This window comes from Xenopus tropicalis, chromosome 7 (genome assembly GCF_000004195.4).
Source record: "Xenopus tropicalis strain Nigerian chromosome 7, UCB_Xtro_10.0, whole genome shotgun sequence".
In the NCBI taxonomy this organism is placed as follows: domain Eukaryota; kingdom Metazoa; phylum Chordata; class Amphibia; order Anura; family Pipidae; genus Xenopus; species Xenopus tropicalis.
In genome coordinates this window covers 116,402,037-116,421,808 of record NC_030683.2, presented here as the reverse complement: position 1 = coordinate 116,421,808, position 19,772 = coordinate 116,402,037, and the positions used below count along the sequence as shown (strand labels likewise).

The following is a 19,772-nucleotide window of genomic DNA, read 5'->3' as shown; positions in this document are numbered from 1 at the left end:
CTGTTTTATTATTACAGAGAAAAGGGAATCATTTAACCATTAAATAAACCCAATAGGGCTGTTCTGCCCCCAATAAGGGGTAATTATATCTTAGTTGGGATCAAGTACAGGTACTGTTTTATTATTACAGAGAAAAAGGAAATCATTTTTTAAAATTAGAATTATTTGCTTATAATGGAGTCTATGGGAGATGGCCTTTCCGTAATTTGGAACTTTCTGGATAATGGGTTCCCTTACCTGTATTATATAGTTCCATTCATACCCATAAAACAGTAGAACGGCTATTATTTAAGGTGTGTGCAGCTACAGATATGTTATAGCCTGCATGGATCTGTTCCCTGCTATATATATTTTTTAAAAATAGTCGGATATTACTGTAGCAGACAGAGCTGGTGTGTAATATAATGACTACTACAGGCAACTGGCTGCTGAGTGGGATCCCAGTGTACTGGTTCTAAGAATCGTAAATCACTTTGGCTGATGTCAACATATGATGAGCAGTGCTTCCCAAACTATGTGGCTCCTTTCACTCGATGGTCCGGAGCAATGGCTGGGGGGGGGTCGTCTCAGTCAGTTAGGGTAGTGCTAATTAGCTAAATAATCCTCTAGTGTGAAACCCTGCTTCATACACGTAAAGCAAGAATATCCTTTTTAATAGTATGTGCCTTAGGGTACTCCTAAATAGAAAATTGTCATTTTAAAAACTAAATCATATGATTCACAGTGCACACAAGCAAGCCAAGGCACACATACATGCTAAGTCCCATCAGCCAATGAATGGACAGAGTTCTGCCTTTTACTCCCACACTACTTCCTGTTACAGTTAGAGCTGCATTATTTCCTGTCAGCTGATCTCTGAGGGAGCACACAGCCCATCACTAAATGGCGGCTCAAAGTATGGTTTTCCTCTAAAGGATGGTCCTCATAGGGGGCTCCCCAGTAGCCTGTACAACAAGAAGAACAAAATATAATCTCTATGCAGCTCTATGTTTTTTAATTGTCCACCACTAATAACTAGAAGAACTTTATAAACATATAACAATTCCATGGTATAGAAGTTATCACAATAACTAGTACAGGTATGGGATCCCTTATCCGGAAACCTGTTATCCAGAAAGCTCCGGATTACGGAAAGCCTGTCTCCCATAGACTCCATTTTAATCAAATAATTCAGAATTTTAAAACTGATTTCCTTTTTGTCTGTAGTAATAAAACAGTACCTTGTAATTGATCCCAACTAAGATATAATTACCCCTTATTGGGGGCAGAACAGCCCTATTGGGTTTATTTCATGGTTAAATGATTCCCTTTTCTCTGTAATAATAAAACAGTACCTTGTACTTGATCCCAACTAAGATATAATTACCCCTTATTGGGGGCAGAACAGCCCTATTGGGTTTATTTCATGGTTAAATGATTCCCTTTTCTCTGTAATAATAAAACAGTACCTGTACTTGATCCCAACTAAGATATAATTACCCCTTATTGGGGGCAGAACAGCCCTATTGGGTTTATTTAATGGTTAAATGATTCCCTTTTCTCTGTAATAATAAAACAGTACCTGTACTTGATCCCAACTAAGATATAATTACCCCTTATTGGGGGCAGAACAGCCCTATTGGGTTTATTTAATGGTTAAATGATTCCCTTTTCTCTGTAATAATAAAACAGTACCTGTACTTGATCCCAACTAAGATATAATTACCCCTTATTGGGGGCAGAACAGCCCTATTGGGTTTAATGAATGTTTTATTAATTTTTTAGTAGACTTAAGGTATTGAGATCCAAATTACAGATAGACTCCTTATCTGGAATTCCCTTGGTCCCGAGCATTCTGGATAATGTTTCTGATACCTGTAGATATATATACACTGTAGTATATAGTATTATATCTTCCCCATTATTTTGCCATCAATGTGTTGAAGTATGACGTGTGAGGACAGGAGTCAGTTTCAAGTGCACTTGAAGATGCTGATTAGAATCTGAGGAATAACGTTGCAGCCTGAGAGTGGCTTTTGTATGCTAGATTATTTCCCTCTGTTGTTAACAGGTTGATATTATATCCCCCACATGTGTTTACACTTGTTAAATATTGTGTTTTTATTTATCATAAATAATGTGGATTTTGTTAGCTAGGTTGATTAACTAGGAGGCAAAATAAGAGGGCTAAGCCCTGAACACACACAGAACTGCTTAAAATTTAATTGGTGGGCCCCCACTGCCCCATGAAATTAGTGATAGAATAACCCTCAAGCACCTGAAGTTCAATACAGTGAGGCAGCAGGGAAGAAATGGTCTGCGCTTACTGAAGAAGACATGATCCCTAGGTATCCCCCACTGGCCCACCTGCCCTGGGAGTAGAAAAATGATTAAATGCTGATGCCAAAGGTAAAAATGTATGGAAATTATGATAGCCATACTACAGGGTCGTTTAAAATGAGGGAACTGACATCTCTGCAGCATACTTCTGCCAAAATTTATCCCAGATAAAATGTGTACTAGGGAGCCCCAATCCTGGTGGGCCCTGAGCAAATGCTCCTTTTGCCATTTATTAAAATAGCCCTGCATGGTCTTGGCTGATGCTGTAGACCAGGGGTCCTAATTGTTTTTTCAAATATAGTTTTTATGCAACCAAAATTGGACCCCTAGTCAGGAATTCAAAAATAAACACATAATTTAGGCTGATGCCACACAGGGCTGATTCTTGGCCTGCAGGAAAACAAAGACTGAGAATCAGCCCCTCTTCTGGCATCAGCCCCCTTCCTAGCCTGCACCCGGAACCATTGTGTCAGCCCTTGTGCAGGCACATGTGGGGAATATTGTCTCTAAAACTCCCAAATTCCTCCTCTCTGCTCTAATATAGCCAGTCCTTCTACATCACTTCTCTTGACTATCTTCTGTGACTATCCATACATTCTCTGACACATTCATTCTCAAAACACATTCTCCAAATATAATTATGTTATGCTATTGTCCTACTACTTGTACAGTCTTGCCTGATCCTCCAAGCTAATCCTATGGAACACTGGGATTTCATAACCTTCATCTTATCCACTGCCATGTGTTCCTTTTTGGGAATCCCTAGTTGTAGCATAATGGTTCTAACTGTCAATTTCTACATCTTTAAGATTTATCTCATCTCATGCTTTTTACATTTGCTGTTAACTGACAATATTAATGCATCATTCAACCATTTAGCTTACGATTCCAAAGGTCACAAGGACCATAAAGTCTGCTCCATCTACATATGCTTTGGAAAATACATCTCTCAGTGCTCTGGTATCAGAATCTGTAGTGGCATCTGTTTGGGCTATTATTACATTGTGCCACTGTTACAGCCTGATTCTGTCTTGAATGATTGTGCTGTTAATTATGAGATTGAAAGGAAAACTTAATTGCATTCTCTAGGTTTAAGTCCAGTGATACCATTGGTCACCAACCCCTTGGATGTTGCTCCCAGTGGCCTCAAAGCAGCTGTTTATTTTTGAATTCCTGGCTTGGAGGCAAGTTTTAGTTACATAAAAACCAGGTGTACTAACAAACACAACAATATTAGTAGATTAAGAAAGAGAATCTATAAGTTATATCCTGAATAGATAGATAATCAATCAACAATTAATCAGTGAAACAAACAACCATTTATTGGCTCCCATTTTAACAAAACAATTCAAAAAAAAGCAAACATACTATACCAAACGACAAACAGGTGCATCCCAGTGCCTCATGGTACCCATACTCCGCCCTCCTAACGCGTTTCGCACCCTTGGATGCTTCATCGGATGCTTCCTTTCCTTATTGACATCACGTGTGCAGGGGATTGTGGGATTGGGAGGATGCAGGCTGAAGGCAGGCTGAGGACAGGCGACTACTGTTACATTTTATTTGAGTCACAAAGTAGTCAGCCAGATCAGCAGGGGAACAGGGGGCGGGGCTTAGGGAACTGTTCCAAACCAGATTATTACATGCAACAAAGAAGCTGCATATTTTTTTTAATTGAAGTATATTGCAAAGTTTAAAGCTTAAAATGATGTTTACTTTCAAAAAGCTGTTATGTTTGGGTAGAGTTCCCCTTTAATTGAATTAAGGCAATTCATGCTGAGAAAAATAACAGATATTATTTACATATAGATCAAATCACTGACATGTCAAGAAGATGGAGACTCCCACGTGAGATTATCACTCTATACAGCCGACAAGCTCATACAAGAGAATATGCTACAAGTGCCATATGTTTCCATACCTCATCCAAGCCAAACTGAGGCATAGACTCTACATCATTTCCAGGTCCAGTCCCCTTTATTATTTCAACACTGGATAACATATTCTCCATTATTGAGTTGAGTACTAAGAGGTCATTTACATTTCAGCATATTTCAGTATCTTTGTAAATGACTCGAGCGTGCCTTTTCTGTTCCGTCACAAAGCTCTAAATGACGCCAAGGGCCAGCAATGCTGACAGCTTCCATGCAAACACATAAAGGTTAAACAGCCTCACTGAACGCAAAAGTAAAACCAACTGTTTTATGTTGTAGATTCCATTCCTATTTATGGAAGCGACGGAAGAATCTGGTTTAGCAGTTTATCTCCTCATATGGAGAAAGGATGGGCCCACCAGCGCCATCAATGAAATCTTTCATCACTTTCTAACAAGTTACACAAATGTCAAAGATATATTGGTCAGAAAGCATTCTTTTTTTTTATTAGCAGCCCTGTTATTCATTTGAAATACTCCAAAGGCTATCAGCAGCTTGAGTTGTGAGCGAATTGCAAGTTTATTATATTCCAGTAGTGTTTATACATACGGAAACATCTTTCTAGGCGAGGCAGGAGCTCTCTGTTCTGTTCTGTCTTTTCAGTTTTTTTGGAAACCTATATTAGTAGCCCTTAGTAACTGGACACTGGTTACTTATTTGATAATAAACATCTAACTGGCTGGATATAAGGATTACCAACATAAACCAGCAATTATAAAACAGTCTCTAGACCAGGGATCCCCAACCTTTCTTTCTCGCGAGCCACAGTCAAATATAAAAAGACTTGGGGAGCAACACAAGCACCATAAAAGTTCATGGAGGTGCCAAATAAGGGCTGTGATTGGCTATTAGGCAGCCTCTATGCACACTATCAGCTTACAGGGGCTTTATTTGGTAGGAAATCTTGTTTTTATTCAACCAAAACTTGCCCCCAAGTCAGGAATTCAAAAATAACTCCCTGGTTTGGGGGCACTGAGAGCAACATCCAAGGGGTTGGGGAGCAACATGTTGCCCCTAAGCCACTGGTTGGGGATCACTGCTATATTTACCATATATTTACTTAGGCAGTGATCCCCAACCAGGAGCAACATGTTGCTCACCAACCCCTTGGATGTTGCTCCCTGTGGCAGCTGCTTATTTTTACATTTCTGGCTTGAAGATAAGTTTTGGTTGCATAAAAACCATGTGTACTGCCAAACAGAGCCTCCTGTAGGCTGCCAGTCCACATAGGGGCTACCGAATAACCAATCATAGCCCTTATATGGCACCCCAGGAACATTTTTCATGCTTGTGTTATTTACATTTGAATGTGGCTCATGGGTAAAATAGATTGGGGATCCCTGTACTAAGGCATTAATAAAAGATCCATAACCAATAAAAACACGTCTGTAGGTGGGGGCCCCCTGTGATAATTAACTGCCCATAAAACAAGCCCATGTGTCATAGACAAGGTTCCAATGAAAAATCATATATAGTAACCCTGTTATGTTCTTTGGTTGGAACTGTGACTATTTTATATGGCTGTATTTTTTGGAGTCCGATGCAGAAGTATTGGCCATACAAACTGTCAGGACATATGATTATCCATCATTATTGCACCATCTACCATGCTTAATAGCCCCTATATACGTGGGTTATATGAGAGATTTCCAAGTTGACTGTGCCATGTTTAAGAGTTGCCTTTATGGCCATGACAATTGAGGAAGAGGCCCCTTATATCCAGGCATGTATTTATGGGTTATGGGTGTTTTATTCATGCTTCAATAAATCCATGGTTTCATATATTTAGAGACAGTGTTTCTATTTGATGGTGAAATAGGGTTGGAAATATGAATACATTTCCCAAAGTTGTTGGCATTTGGCCCTGCTTATCTAAGCCTAAATGCAAACATTCTGGCATTATGAAGCCAGATCCAAGGCTGTTACAATTGACATTCCAAGATTTATATTTCAGGAAATATAAAAACATTGAAAGACTTCCAGGATGGCCCTGGTGTTTATTTAAATACAATTCTTCTATACCAAAGTTTCTTTCCATGTTCCAGGGAATGTTAGCAATGTGCAAAATGCCGCAGCACCAAGCCGGCAAAATATTCCTTTTGGCATCTGGAAAATGTAAGGTTCCCCGGGAGGGCAAAATGCAGCGACAGACAGTTTGCCAGCTGTTCGTGTTCCGGAACAGCAATTTTAGTTAGCAACTGGTCCGCTAACTAGGAAGCGATGCTGATGGGATATTAATGAAAGCAGAATTTGAGTAAAAAAAATTGCTAAAAATACAATTGGTATATTGCAATGTAATGTTATTGAAAAGATTATTATTGGTTGCCTACCAATGCATGCTTCCCATTGATTTGACTTGAACCTAGAAACGTAGAGTCTACATTGACTGGCGCTCTGTAACTTTAATGCAGGTGACGTAGATTGTACACAGTTGCGAGACAAAGGGTAAGAGGCCTTTTCAGAAAGAAGTTGTGTTACCTTTATTGAGCATTGGTGCGAGCTAAAATGCAGAAATGGTGGCTAGAATGACTAAATACCTGTGTGAAGGTACAATTAAAATAAAAATGCAATTTCTGAAGGGGAAGGGGCTCAGTTCCTTGCAAGAGACTTGCTCCAGGGGCCAGAGTACTTAAACAAGTTAATGGACATTAGACATATTTCTTGTTAAAAACCTTCTCCCCTATAGCCCTGAAGTTAAAGCCAAGAACTAGAACCTCCCGAATCCCCAGCATCATGTACAGTCAAAGGATCTTCAATATTTTCTTTCTGCATCAAGCAGTCGAAGTGCAAATGGCTGCCCATTCACGGCCTACCTATTGCTTAAAGCTTAACAACAGCGGTTGCTGAACTTTTCCATTCAAACTGACTTGGAGGTTCAAGCTTTGATAAGGGTCCTTCTTTAACTCATGGCAAGGTTAAATATATAGAAAACAGACATATAGAATCCCAAGAATATCTGGGATAGCAAATACGCTTTCTCCCCCAAATCTCTCTTTAGTTTATCTTCAAGCTGAACTTTTAGGCATATCTGGGATATTGAATAGGACTTCTCCCCAAATCTTACCCCAACGAACCTTCAGGCTGAGCCCCCACTGCCATTGCTCCAGGCTCCTCCTAAAAAGGCCAGACCCACAGTTTGAAAACCACTATTTAGGCCATTAATAAATGTATATTTTACATGCAGAGCATTTACTTTCACTGAAGGTCCCCAGGAATAGCCTAACCCAGTGCATTTACAGACTAGCATACACTTGTAGTCAAATAAGATAACCCTATCCTTTGTGTACTTAATGTAGTGAGTGCAGTTAGCACATTTGACAAAGGAAGGGGGGACAAAGCCAAGGCAATTACCAATACAGCCTGAAAAGTACCCAAGGAAGGCCCATTCCCCATATTCCTGTAGCAGTGGATAATTTGTGTGTCGGGTATCCATAATATATATATAAGGAAGGTTCCTGTACATTATTGGATGTTTGCTGTAGGTCCCCAGTAATGTAGCCATAACATTTTACGGATAAATCTTTGCAGTATTATGTATAAAGTGATATTTTTAGCATTTATGTCAGGTACTTGTAGCCAGTGATGGGGTTTTTGCCTGCAGCTCTATCAACAAAAGCTACAGGTATGCATTAGACACCCAATGTATCCCCTCGACTAACAGGGAATCATGGGAGTAACCATACTCGCTTAGGTTCCTCAGATCTAGATGTTCTTAACATGACTGGTGGCCCCATACTCCCATATTGATTGGCTTTAAATGAACAGATTGTGTGAAACAGGCAGTTCCAGCCATAGCAATATAATATAATAATAATCCTGCTAATTACTTAATTAAAAACTTAATTAAAAGCAGTTGTAGCTTTTGGGTCTTGTAAAATCTCCAAAGCTCTAGAAAGCGTAAGTGCAAAATAGCTGGAACCTCAAAGGGTGCAACCATGCACTGGTGAAGTCTCCGCAGCAACCAATCAGAAACTTCCTCTTGGTCGTATAACTGCAACAGCCAGACCTAAGCTAACTGCTGATTGGTTACTATTGGTTATAACGCTTGGGTTATTGGGAGAATAACTTTTTCCTCCCTAAAATTCTTTAAATCAATGTATATTTTACACAGAATTATACTGCACATTTGCAAATATAATGCTTATTCTAAAACTAATTTATTATAGTCTCAAAACAGAAGATAATGCATGAAGCAACTATATAGTTACGTCTATGTAATACTAACACTACTAATGCTTTTAAAGGTTTCAGTTTAAATTAAAAAAGCATAACACAAGCGCAATTATTAGGTTTTGCAGACAATTCCAACCTCCGTTCCGAGAGCCTAAAAAGCATTTTATCATTAATTCTTAAATCCCATTTCCCTAAAGCATTTAATGGAAATCAAGCCGTTTAGCTCGGTGTCCCCAAGGAATCTGTGGCTGTGAGTTCTGAACTTAGCAGTGCCCTCCAGCAATTATAACGGTTTGACTAGTGCACAAACATCACCCCTTACAGCATATAAATCAAAGTCCCCTACCTCCGGGAAGCTCTGCGGGGCCACAGGTTGCTCGGTATTCATCCACGTCTTCCACCCACAATTTCTTGTAGCAGAACTTCCACAGCCCGAAATGGGCAGCTTCGCACGTCAAGCTATGGTTCTGCTTGTATGTGTTGACCTCCACCCAAAACTCCGTCCCGACGGCCAGAACTGTAAGAGTCACCCCAACCAGGGCCACGAAAAATGCCAGCTTGATCTTGCCCTCCTGGGCATCAGTCAGGCCCTTTCCACGTTGGCCTCTACCTCTTCCTGAGAAGCGTTGCTCCTCCTCTTGCATGAAAAAATTAGGCCACATCATTTGTGTGATGGCTAGTGTTGTTCCCCTTGAAATAAGAGGAATGGAAAAAAAAAAGAAAAAGATCAACCAAACCTGTTGGATCTTGCAAGGCTTTTTGCTTCGGTCTCCGATCTTCCTTCTTCCTTCTTTTCTCCCAGTATTAAGGTTGCTGAAAGGCAATCTGCTGTAAGTTTCTCAGGCTACAGAGACGCAGCAGGGACATCAATGTGCTCTCCCCCTTTCTGCTTTTTTTTTTTTCGCTCTCCCCCTCTTGCTGCTACACACAGACGCACACACATAGACTGGAAATAATCTCTGCACCTGTTACATTCATCAGATCTCCCAGGCAGTGCTGTTATTTTAAGGTTCCCTTAAAGGCACTCGCCTCATGTCCAGGCGACAGAGAGCAGAACCAGGCTCAGGCAGAAAGCAAGTTTACTTGTTCCCAGTTCAGCCCTCGATAATGGGTGCACCTGCTCTGGCTTTCTTCTACATCCTATCTGTCTCCACGCTGCATGTTCCTATGCCTGGCACTTGTATCTGGGCTGGTTTTTATCATGCTCTGCTTTCAGCTACTCTTCCTCTTCTCTCAAATCCCACAGCCACTTAAGCATTTCTGCCAGACTGAAATAAATAGCTTGTGTAGGGTTCAGATGGGCCTAATTGTGTCCAGGCTTCCGCTCTACTTGGGCCTGGCTATTAATTAGCCTTTCATCTACGTACGCTTTATACTAATAAGCAACAGGAATGAAAAAAATCCACTAAACCAAACCCCCCTCCACACTCAAAAAAAAAAAGCATAAGGAATTATCTTGGTTCGGTGCTTCCAAGATGTCTCCCAGCAAATAATGTATTGATCTGGGGGAAAACACGTGCCAAATGCTTTACAAGAAAAGAAATCTACAGGGAAATCCTGCGGCTGGAAGAAAGAAATGGATTTCAGTGTGTTTGTGTTTGGCAGTAATCTACTGGCTCAGACACAAACACCTCCGGCTCAGCCCTGACTGATATAGAGCTGCAAACGGCAATAACTGTACGTGTGTGTTTTTATGGGGGGGATCTCTCCATAATATATAGGACACATATTGCAATAAATTTCAGTTTTCGTCTATAAAAATGTACAGAGTTTATAAAGGCTTCAGAGAGATACCTAAAGAGGGACTCCGGCTTCCAAACCAAGAGCCCCACACAACATAGAAAGCCCTAATATACCCATCACTGTAATCTATTCCTTCATAAAGTATGAATAAATACCATTTTTATATGCTGAAATCCAGCTGCAAAACAGTTCTTCTCTTTCTGCATCATTTGAAATCCTGGCAGGGGAGGAGGGACTAAAACACTGATGTCGCAAATTGTAACAACTTCTCCACAGCTTGCAGACAGCATGCCGGAACTACATAACCCACAATGCATTGCACTGTGATGTTCCTTTCCTTATTGACATCACATGTGCAGGGTATTGTGGGATTGGGAGGATGCAGGCTGCAGGCAGGCTGAGGACAGGCGACTACTGTTACATTTTATTTGAGTCACAAAGTAGTCAGCCAGATCAACAGGGGAACAGGGGGCGGGGCTTAGGGAATTGTTCCAAACAATATAATTACATTAAACATCATGAAAAGGCTGCATATAGTTTAATTGAGGTGTATTGCAAAGTTACTTGAAATTATGGGGTTTTTTTCAAGTTGTGTTTGGGTGTGTAAAGTTTGGACCCACACACGCACAGAAGGCTTTTGCTGTAAGGCTGTATACTATCTAGATATTATCTGGCTTGCTGGAAAGGGCGCCCTCTAATGTGAGCAGTGTTGCATAGCACTGAACATTAACAAAACATAACATCTTATAACAGGGTTGCTGTTGAACACTACAGGGTGGTGTTCCCCTTTAATGTAGCAGAAGTCATCTGTCATAAAACTGAAACCCACCTGCAGGAATTGACATCAAACCTGATAGGGTTTCTTTGGGTATTTCCAACAGATAACCCTACACACAGGGAAGGAGATATTTGTTTGGGGAGGCTTCCAGTTGAAGGTTTTCATTGAAGAATGTATAATAACAAATAGTTGATATAGTGGCCAAGCCTTTCTAGATTGTATTTATTTTCCTACCTATGCCTGTATAGTAAACATAAGCCATACAGGTGGGTTCCTAGCCCCATGCACACTAGGAGCTTGGCATAACAAAACAAGTCTTCATGTCCTCATATACACACCACCCGATCAAGGTGGGTCAGGCCAATAGGGCAGATATGCAGGCAAACAGTAGGAATGCCCCCTAGGCATACTGAGAATATTCCACTAAGATTACTAAACAATAGGTGTAAGTATCGAAATAAATTGTGGTGTTGCTGACAGTGAGAATTTGGGTTTACAGTGGAGGCACGAGAACCGGGGGGGTTGAGTTTCAAGTGTCACTCGGCAAGTAAATAGCTCAGAGACAGTGCCATTGCTAAAAATGAACACAGGGTGAGAGGTTAGGAATCATCACAATTTAGGGTATTCATATGACATAATGGGCCTGATTCAATTCAGCGAGAAAAAGGTTTATCATGAAAACTCATGGACGAGATTCAAATAGAGATGCAATTTAATTCATCTCAAGGTTTATTATGTGAAAGTCTATGGGAAAACAGGATGAGGAGAAAGGTTTTTTACTCCTCCAATTCAATCTTGTCTAGTTTTCATGTGATAAACCAGGAGATAACTTTTTCTCACTGAACTGAATTTGGCCCATTGAGTAATAAGAACTGACAAATTTACTGATGCATTTGTCTGTCAGTACTATGCCTGAAAGTCTGCAACTTTACACATTGGAATTATGGGTTTGAACTGGAATACCTGGGGTTGATTTGGGGGTAGTGCAATAAATTGCAAGCAATAGCTATTGTCTTGCCTTCAAAGTCTATTGATCTCATCCTTTAGAGCAGGATCCCCAACCTTTCTTACTTGTGAGCCACAGTCAAATGTAAAAAGACTTGGGGAGCAACACAAGCACCATAAAAGTTCATGGAGGAGCCAAATAAGGGCTGTGATTGGCTATTAGGGGCCTCTATGCACCCTATCAGCTTACAGGGGGCTTTATTTGGTAGGAAATCTCGTTTTTATTCAACCAAAACTTGCCCCCAAGTCAGGAATTCAAAAATAACTCCCTGGTTTGGGGGCACTGAGAGCAACATCCAAGGGGTTGGGGAGCAACATGTTGCCCCTGCTTTAGAGATATGGCTTGCCCCTTATTCCAGGCTCAGATCTGATCCCCAGTTACTCATGTTCTGGACGCTGGAATTGCCAGCTGACTATGTAGTGATGTTTATGGCCATATGTAGTACATGACATTGAGTTTGCCCAGATGCAGCACATGGCCTTTCAAACATGTGGGTTTCATTTAAGATGTTAATGGCTAGAACCCCCACTTGTGACCCTAAACATCAACATGCATTCCTTGCACTTCTATATAGTCACCACCACCTACACTGTCTTTTTTCCAGCCTCCTGATTCCAATGGAGCGCTATGGTGGTTTTTGACACAGGGGAACCCTGGAGCTACTGTCACCTCCAATCCAGGTGACAGTTCCAGGGTTTCCACAGTGGTCTGCATCAAAAAGAAAAGAAAATGGCAGACAAAGCTGAATTATGGGAAAGCTAATAAATTGAGATTTTTTTCATGTTTTTCTTTATTGTTCCCTCATTTGTTAGTTGAGCTTTTACAGCTTTGATATAAAGACAGTATTCAGGGATGAGGAAACAAGTGTTTAAGTGCCTATTTTTGTATATTGTTTATAGCACAGCAGTTCCAACACTTTCCATATGTCAGGAGCACTCCACTTTGTTTCCAAGATGGCAGTGCTTATGGCCACAACACTATGTTGGTGCCGCGTGATGTCGTCACATTTTGGTGAAAAAAATCAAAATAAAAAGACGCCAGGGACCTACCTGAATAGAGGTCTTTCTCTGTAAAGTTCCTAGGTACAGTATATCTAAATTACTATTTTGTCTTGTTCTACAGGCCCCTGACTTTTGCTTTGTTCCTAACCATGCTGATTGCTTTCAACCCTCTCTTTTTTTTGCGCACACTTCTTTTTTTGACCCGACCGTGCCTATTTAGTTGTGATCACGGCTTTATTTGACCTTGCCCTTTTTTGAAGTGACTGCCCCCTTTTTTTAATGAGACTGCACCTAATGTGGACATGCAGAAATTCACTGTGAATCCTGACAAAAAATTTGTTTATCACTTGTTTCTATGTATTTGGCACCAATCTACTGCTAGCAGTCTTTGCCAGTAACCTTAGCTACACCTATTACTCTCAGTCTCAGTCCCTATATATTACACATCTATCTAGTGGTACCTTATAGTGGCGGGGGTCTCGGCCGGAGGAGGCACCTTGGGAGGTGCAGGGCTCTGCACCCCCCAGTCTGACGGTCTAAACCTTTCATTTTTGGTTTGAAGGCTCTCACTCATGTGCTACATATATCACTATGGCCCAGTTAGCCACATCCCTCTCCCTATCATATAGTCGGTCAATTGTAGTCTAAAACCATATCAAGAATCTGTTCTCTTCGGGTAAGGCAGTGCTGTCCAACTTCTGTGGTACCGAGGGCCGGAATTTTTCCGACGTACGTGGTGGAGGGCCGATAATGGAAGCCAGTTTTGACCACTCCCCTTTTTGAAACCGCACCCACTTGAAACCACACCCATGTTATCACATGACCATACCCATATTAATGGTTGTAGTACAGCAAAAACCTGCCATACTCTGCCTGCCCTACCCTGCCTGTGTGTGCCATACTCTGCCTTCACTACCCTGCCTGTGTGTGCCATACTCTGCCTTCCCTACCCTGCCTGTGTGCCATACTTTCACTGTGTGCCATTCTTGGCTGGTTTGTGCCATACTTGGCCTGTGTGTGCCCTACTCTGCCTGCCCTACCCTGCCTGTGTGTGCCATACTCTGCCTTCCCTACCCTGCCTGCATGTGCCATACTTTCACTGTGTTTGCCATTTTTGGCTGGTTTGTGCCATACTTGGCCTGTGTGTGCCATACTCTGCCTGTGTGTGCCATACTCTGCCTTCCCTACCCTGCCTGTGTGTGCCATACTCTGCCTTCCCTACCCTGCCTGTGTGCCATACTTTCACTGTGTGTGCCATTCTTGGCTGGTTTGTGCCATACTTGGCCTGTGTGTGCCATACTCTGCCTGCCCTACCCTGCCTGTGTGTGCCATACTCTGCCTTCCCTACCCTGCCTGCATGTGCCATACTTTCACTGTGTTTGCCATTTTTGGCTGGTTTGTGCCATACTTGGCCTGTGTGTGCCATACTCTGCCTGTGTGTGCCATACTCTGCCTTCCCTACCCTGCCTGTGTGTGCCATACTCTACACACAGGCAGCCTACAGTGACACAATGCTGGCACTGCTCCTACAGTCTGCACAATAACTATATATTAAAAAACTTTTTAATTGCAGTACCACCTCAGTATATGTTCTTTTTGTAGTGTGCAGGGATTATTTTTGGGTTTCTACTGCTCCTGAGGTGTGAACAGGGGAACAATGGGGGTGATTACAGCCTGAGCCTGAGGTGTGAACACTGCAGGGGGTGAACAATGCAGAGATTAAAAGGTGTGAACAACACAGGGGATTGCATATTTAAACAATACAGCCTGATTACAGCCTGAATCTGAGGTGAGAACCATGCAGGGGGGCAGTTAATCACAGTACTGATACCACTTAGAGCTTACACAAGAGTAAGCCATCAAAGCAGCCAGACAGGTGGGGGGCCACACAGAGGGGGGTCTCGGGCCGCCAGTTGGACAGCACTGGGGTAAGGGATGCGTGCATGTAGATAGGCTTTGTATGAAGGTATTACTGCTACAGGCAAACAATTTCCCCTATATTAAGGAGTATCTCCACCCAAAATGTACTTCAAAGCAAATGTCCTCCTTTAAAAGTATGATTATAATTAGTGATGGGCGAAATGTTTCGCCAGGCATGGAAAAATTCGGCGCACATCCAAAAATTGTTGCCGGAGTCAAAAAAGAATAGTCGCGGCTGACAAAAGAATAGCTGTGCGACAAAATAATAGCCGTGGGCGACGAAATAATAGCCACGCGGCGAAATAATAGCTGAGCGACAAAATAATAGCCACGAGACGAAATAATAGCCACGGGCGACAAAATAATAGCCGCAGGCAACAAAATAATAGTGGTGCGACAAAATAATAGCCGCGGGCGACAATTTTTTTGTTGCACGACATTTTCGCCGTTTTGCGGATTTTTCGCCGTTTAAGATTTGCGAAGCAAAACAGAACAGATTTGCTCATCACTAATTATAATGGTATCAATCAATTTATGAAACTGGGCCAATATCTGGGTGATTGGAAACAGAGATGAAATCCCATGTGATGGAAGCCGACCCCCACACACGACAGGTGCGCCTTTTATGGTGTTTCAGAAACTAAAAACTGAGACGCAGACACGGAGTCTCTCCCCGGCACGGAGCGGTAAAACAGCGGGGAGTTGCTTGACAAGACATGAGAGATATTGATACTGCTTGGAAGGAAAGGGCACTTTGATATAGTTGGCAAGCTTCACATGTTTTCATTATAATGTAAAAACCAAAAGATTGCCTCTTTGCAAATCATATCGACACCCATTATACCTCTCCTACACGGATTCGCTTCTCTTCATTACAGAAGAAGTGTTCTTCAGAAATTAATACTGTAGTGGAATGGGCTTGCGAGTGATTTCACCGTGCGTGAGTGCTACAAGGGTGCCTCTGTGCTTCACAATTCTACTCACCGTATGGTAAGTTTTAAAGGAGAAAGACTGGTAAAAGTAAGTAAGTAAAGTAAGCTTTATGAGAACGGTCTATGTAAATACAGCCATAAGCACTCACAGTAATGCTGCACTGAGTTCTCTGTCAAAAGATTTGTTGGGACTATTTTCCTCTGCCACAGACACGCAGCTCTCTGCTCTCTCCCCCTCCCTCAAGAATGCTAAGAACTCACTCCCCCCCTTAGGAATGTGGATCTGAGCCAATCAGCAGGAAGCTGACTCATAGTTTAACTAACTGAGCATGTACATCGGTCTGGGTGTCTGTGCAGGAGTGAGGCATTATGGGAACTTTATTTACACAGCTCAGCGTTTGTTTCTTCCTGTTTGGCTTCTGATCATCAGAAATATGGGGAGACTTAAGGGCACTATTGAGAATTGAAGGTATGCCTGCAGCCTGAGATTAACTCTTTACTAGCCTTTCCTTCTCATGAACCAATCATTTTCAGCCAAAAGCAGTGCCATATTTTTTCACAAATCTTGGGTATACACCTTTATAATATAGGGGTATATTTATTATGCTGTGTAAAAAGTGGAGTGAAGCATTACCGGCGATGTTGCCCAGGGCAACCAATCAGCAATTAGATTTCAACAGTTAGAAAATCAAAGCAAAGTAACTGATTGGCTGCTATGATCAACATCACCGGTGACATTTTACTCCTCTTTTTACACAGTATGATAAATATACCCCATAATGTATTGTTTAATTTTATTGGGTTGTGCCAATATTAAAGTCCTGCTGCTTCATTTCTTTGGCATTGCAATGATCAATCCCTTCCTCTCCCTGTTTCTTCAGTAATTACTATGCACTACATACATACCCTTAGATGGGTATTAATATCAGTGAATATTGATGTTGACCGATGTCATGTATATGCCAGGTAGAGTTTTTAGGTGTACCAGCTTTGGCCATGTGACATGGGGGGACTACCTGCCTCATAGAGATGTTTTGTATTCACTGTTGGTATATCACATAACTTAGTTATGGCTCAATGCTATGAGTAATGGTTGTCATTAGGTATAATTAATTGGGTTGGAGGATAGGCCAGGAGGTATCATTATTGTCTGGTAGCATATGACTAGCAATGGAGTTGCCTGGAACACAAGACTTTCCTCCCACAATACATTTGTAATCATGGAAGCTTGAGTCTAATGCCTAGGTTTTTAGGCAGAACTTTTTGTGTTTGTGTACAGTGGGCTTTTCTGTTTTTGCAGAAGTTGTTACAGTTTGAACTGTTTTGCAGCTGAATTTCAGCTTATAAAAATGGTATTTATTTATACTGAAGGAACAGACTACAGTGATTGGTATATTAGGGGTGTCTGGGTTGTGTGTGGCTCTTTAACAAATTGTGGTTTGGAAGCCGGAGTTCCCCATTAACAGTTTTAGCATTTGTTCTAAAGCAAAACTTAGGGGCACATTTATCAAAGTACGATTGTTTCCGAATACAAAAAATTCATATTTTCTAAGTTTTCATACTGTGCGTATTTTTTCGTTAAGTTGCACAACTTTTTATTTAATTTACGCTACTTTTTCGTACTTTGCGACAATTTGCTCAACAATTTGTGCGACAAACTCGTATTTGTCCCAACGAGTAGGAAAGTTTTGGATTCATTCAAGCTTTGGTATTGTGACTTTCCTTGGGCCGAGTTGGAGCTGCAGAGTGCCATTGAGCCCTATGGGAGACTTTCCTTGGGCCAGGTTGGAGCTGCAGAGTGCCATTGAGCCCTATGGGAGACTTTCCTTGGGCCGGGTTGGAGCTGCAGAGTGCCATTGAGCCCTATGGGAGACTTTCCTTGGGCCGGGTTGGAGCTGCAGAGTGCCATTGAGCCCTATGGGAGACTTTCCTTGGGCCAGGTTGGAGCTGCAGAGTGCCATTGAGCCCTATGGGAGACTTTCCTTGGGCCGGGTTGGAGCTGCAGGGTGTCATTGAGCCCTATGGGAGACTTTCCTTGGGCCGGGTTGGAGCTGCAGAGTGCCATTGAGCCCTATGGGAGACTTTCCTTGGGCCGGGTTGGAGCTGCAGAGTGCCATTGAGCCCTATGGGAGACTTTCCATGGGCCGGGTTGGAGCTGCAGAGTGCCATTGAGCCCTATGGGAGACTTTCCTTGGGCAGGGTTGGAGCTGCAGAGTGCCATTGAGCCCTATGGGAGACTTTCCTTGGGCCGGGTTGGAGCTGCCGAGTGCCATTGAGCCCTATGGAAGACTTTCCTTGGGCCGGGTTAGAGCTGCAGAGTGCCATTGAGCCCTATGGAAGACTTTCCTTGGGCCGGGTTAGAGCTGCAGAGTGCCATTGAGCCCTATGGAAGACTTTCCTTGGGCCGGGTTGGAGCTGCAGAGTGCCATTGAGCCCTATGGGAGACTTTCCTTGGGCCGGGTTGGAGCTGCAGAGTGCCATTGAGCCCTATGGGAGACTTTCCTTGGGCCGGGTTGGAGCTGCAGAGTGCCATTGAGCCCTATGGGAGACTTTCCTTGGGCCAGGTTGGAGCTGCAGAGTGCCATTGAGCCCTATGGGAGACTTTCCTTGGGCCGGGTTGGAGCTGCAGAGTGCCATTGAGCCCTATGGGAGACTTTCCTTGGGCCGGGTTGGAGCTGCAGAGTGCCATTGAGCCCTATGGGAGACTTTCCTTGGGCCGGGTTGGAGCTGCAGAGTGCCATTGAGCCCTATGGGAGGCTTCCAAAATCATGCACAGAAGGATCAAAGTTGTAAAGGTTTTCCCGCTGTTTAGGATCGGTCAGATCGCCAATACGATATTATCGTGACTACTACAATTTTTTCGTAAGCATTTTCGTGACTAGAGATGTAGCGAACTGTTCGCCGGCGAACTAATTCGCGCGAACATCGGGTGTTCGCGAACGCGCAAGTTCGCAAACTTTCCGCGTATGTTTGCAATTTGGGTTCGCCGCGTTTTTTTTTCGCTGCGTTTTTTCTCTGCGTTTTTTCTCAGCCTAAAAAACGCCGCACAACCACACATGGCGTTTTTCAGCCTAGTACTGGTGTAAGCAAATCCCGTTTCCATGGTGCCAATAGCGCGAAATAGCAAAAAACGCTGCGTATTTCCGCTAGGTCTGCCCGTTTTTACGCAACGCTTTTTCAACAAAGTATTTTTTAGAGAAATTTTTGCCCTTGATCCCCCTCCTGCATGCCCCTGTCCAGGTCGTGGCACCCTTTAAACAAATTTAAAATCAGTTTTCTGGCCAGAAATGGCTTTTCTAGGTTTTAAAGTTCGCCTTCCCATTGAAGTCTATGGGGTTCGCAAAGTTCGCGAATATTCGCGCTTTTTGGTGTAAGAACTTTTTTTTTTAGGTTCGCTACATCCCTATTCGTGACATTTCCGATCAGCAGAAATGATCGTATCTAATCCGAATTTTACCCATTTTGGGATTCAAACTCGTACTTTGATGAATCAGCCCCTACGAGTCTCTGAGATGATCTCAGTTGCTTAGAGAGCCCGTCGTATCACAAGGGTCAAAGACCACAAGTAACAAGAGCTGAACTGAAATTCTTTACATTTTGGGCCAGCTATGGACATTGGCGTAAAATGCGGCAAGGGGTTTGTATCACTAAGAGGCCCATTCATCAAAGTGTTTTGAAACCACGACTAAACTAATTTCCACCAAAACCACCAATGTCTAGTTATTTATAAAAAGATCCGAATAAGGAAAGCACAAATGAAAAAAATGGAAAAGACATGAGAAATAACACATTTTTCACAATTTGGAGTTTTTAAAAAATCTAAAAACCTCTAATACCACAAAGCAAAAAAGGTAGTGATGAGCGAATCCGTCTCATTTTGCTTCGCCAAAAAAATTTCAAAAAAATTGGGAAATGCATTGAAGTCAACAGGCAACTTTTTTTTACATGTGACAATTTTTACTCGCA

General features: G+C 42.3%; 1 protein-coding gene across 1 annotated transcript in view; it reads right to left on the bottom strand.

Annotated features, from left to right (window-relative positions):
• Window positions 1–9,475, bottom strand: part of cacng6 (calcium channel, voltage-dependent, gamma subunit 6) — a 57,912-nt gene extending 48,437 nt beyond the window's left edge. The window contains exon 1 of the mRNA NM_001103204.1: window positions 8,773–9,475. Coding sequence (NP_001096674.1) covers window positions 8,773–9,091 — 319 coding nt within the window. The 5' untranslated portion in view covers window positions 9,092–9,475. The remainder of the gene's footprint in view (window positions 1–8,772) is intronic.
• Between the last annotated feature and the right edge of the window lie 10,297 nt (window positions 9,476–19,772).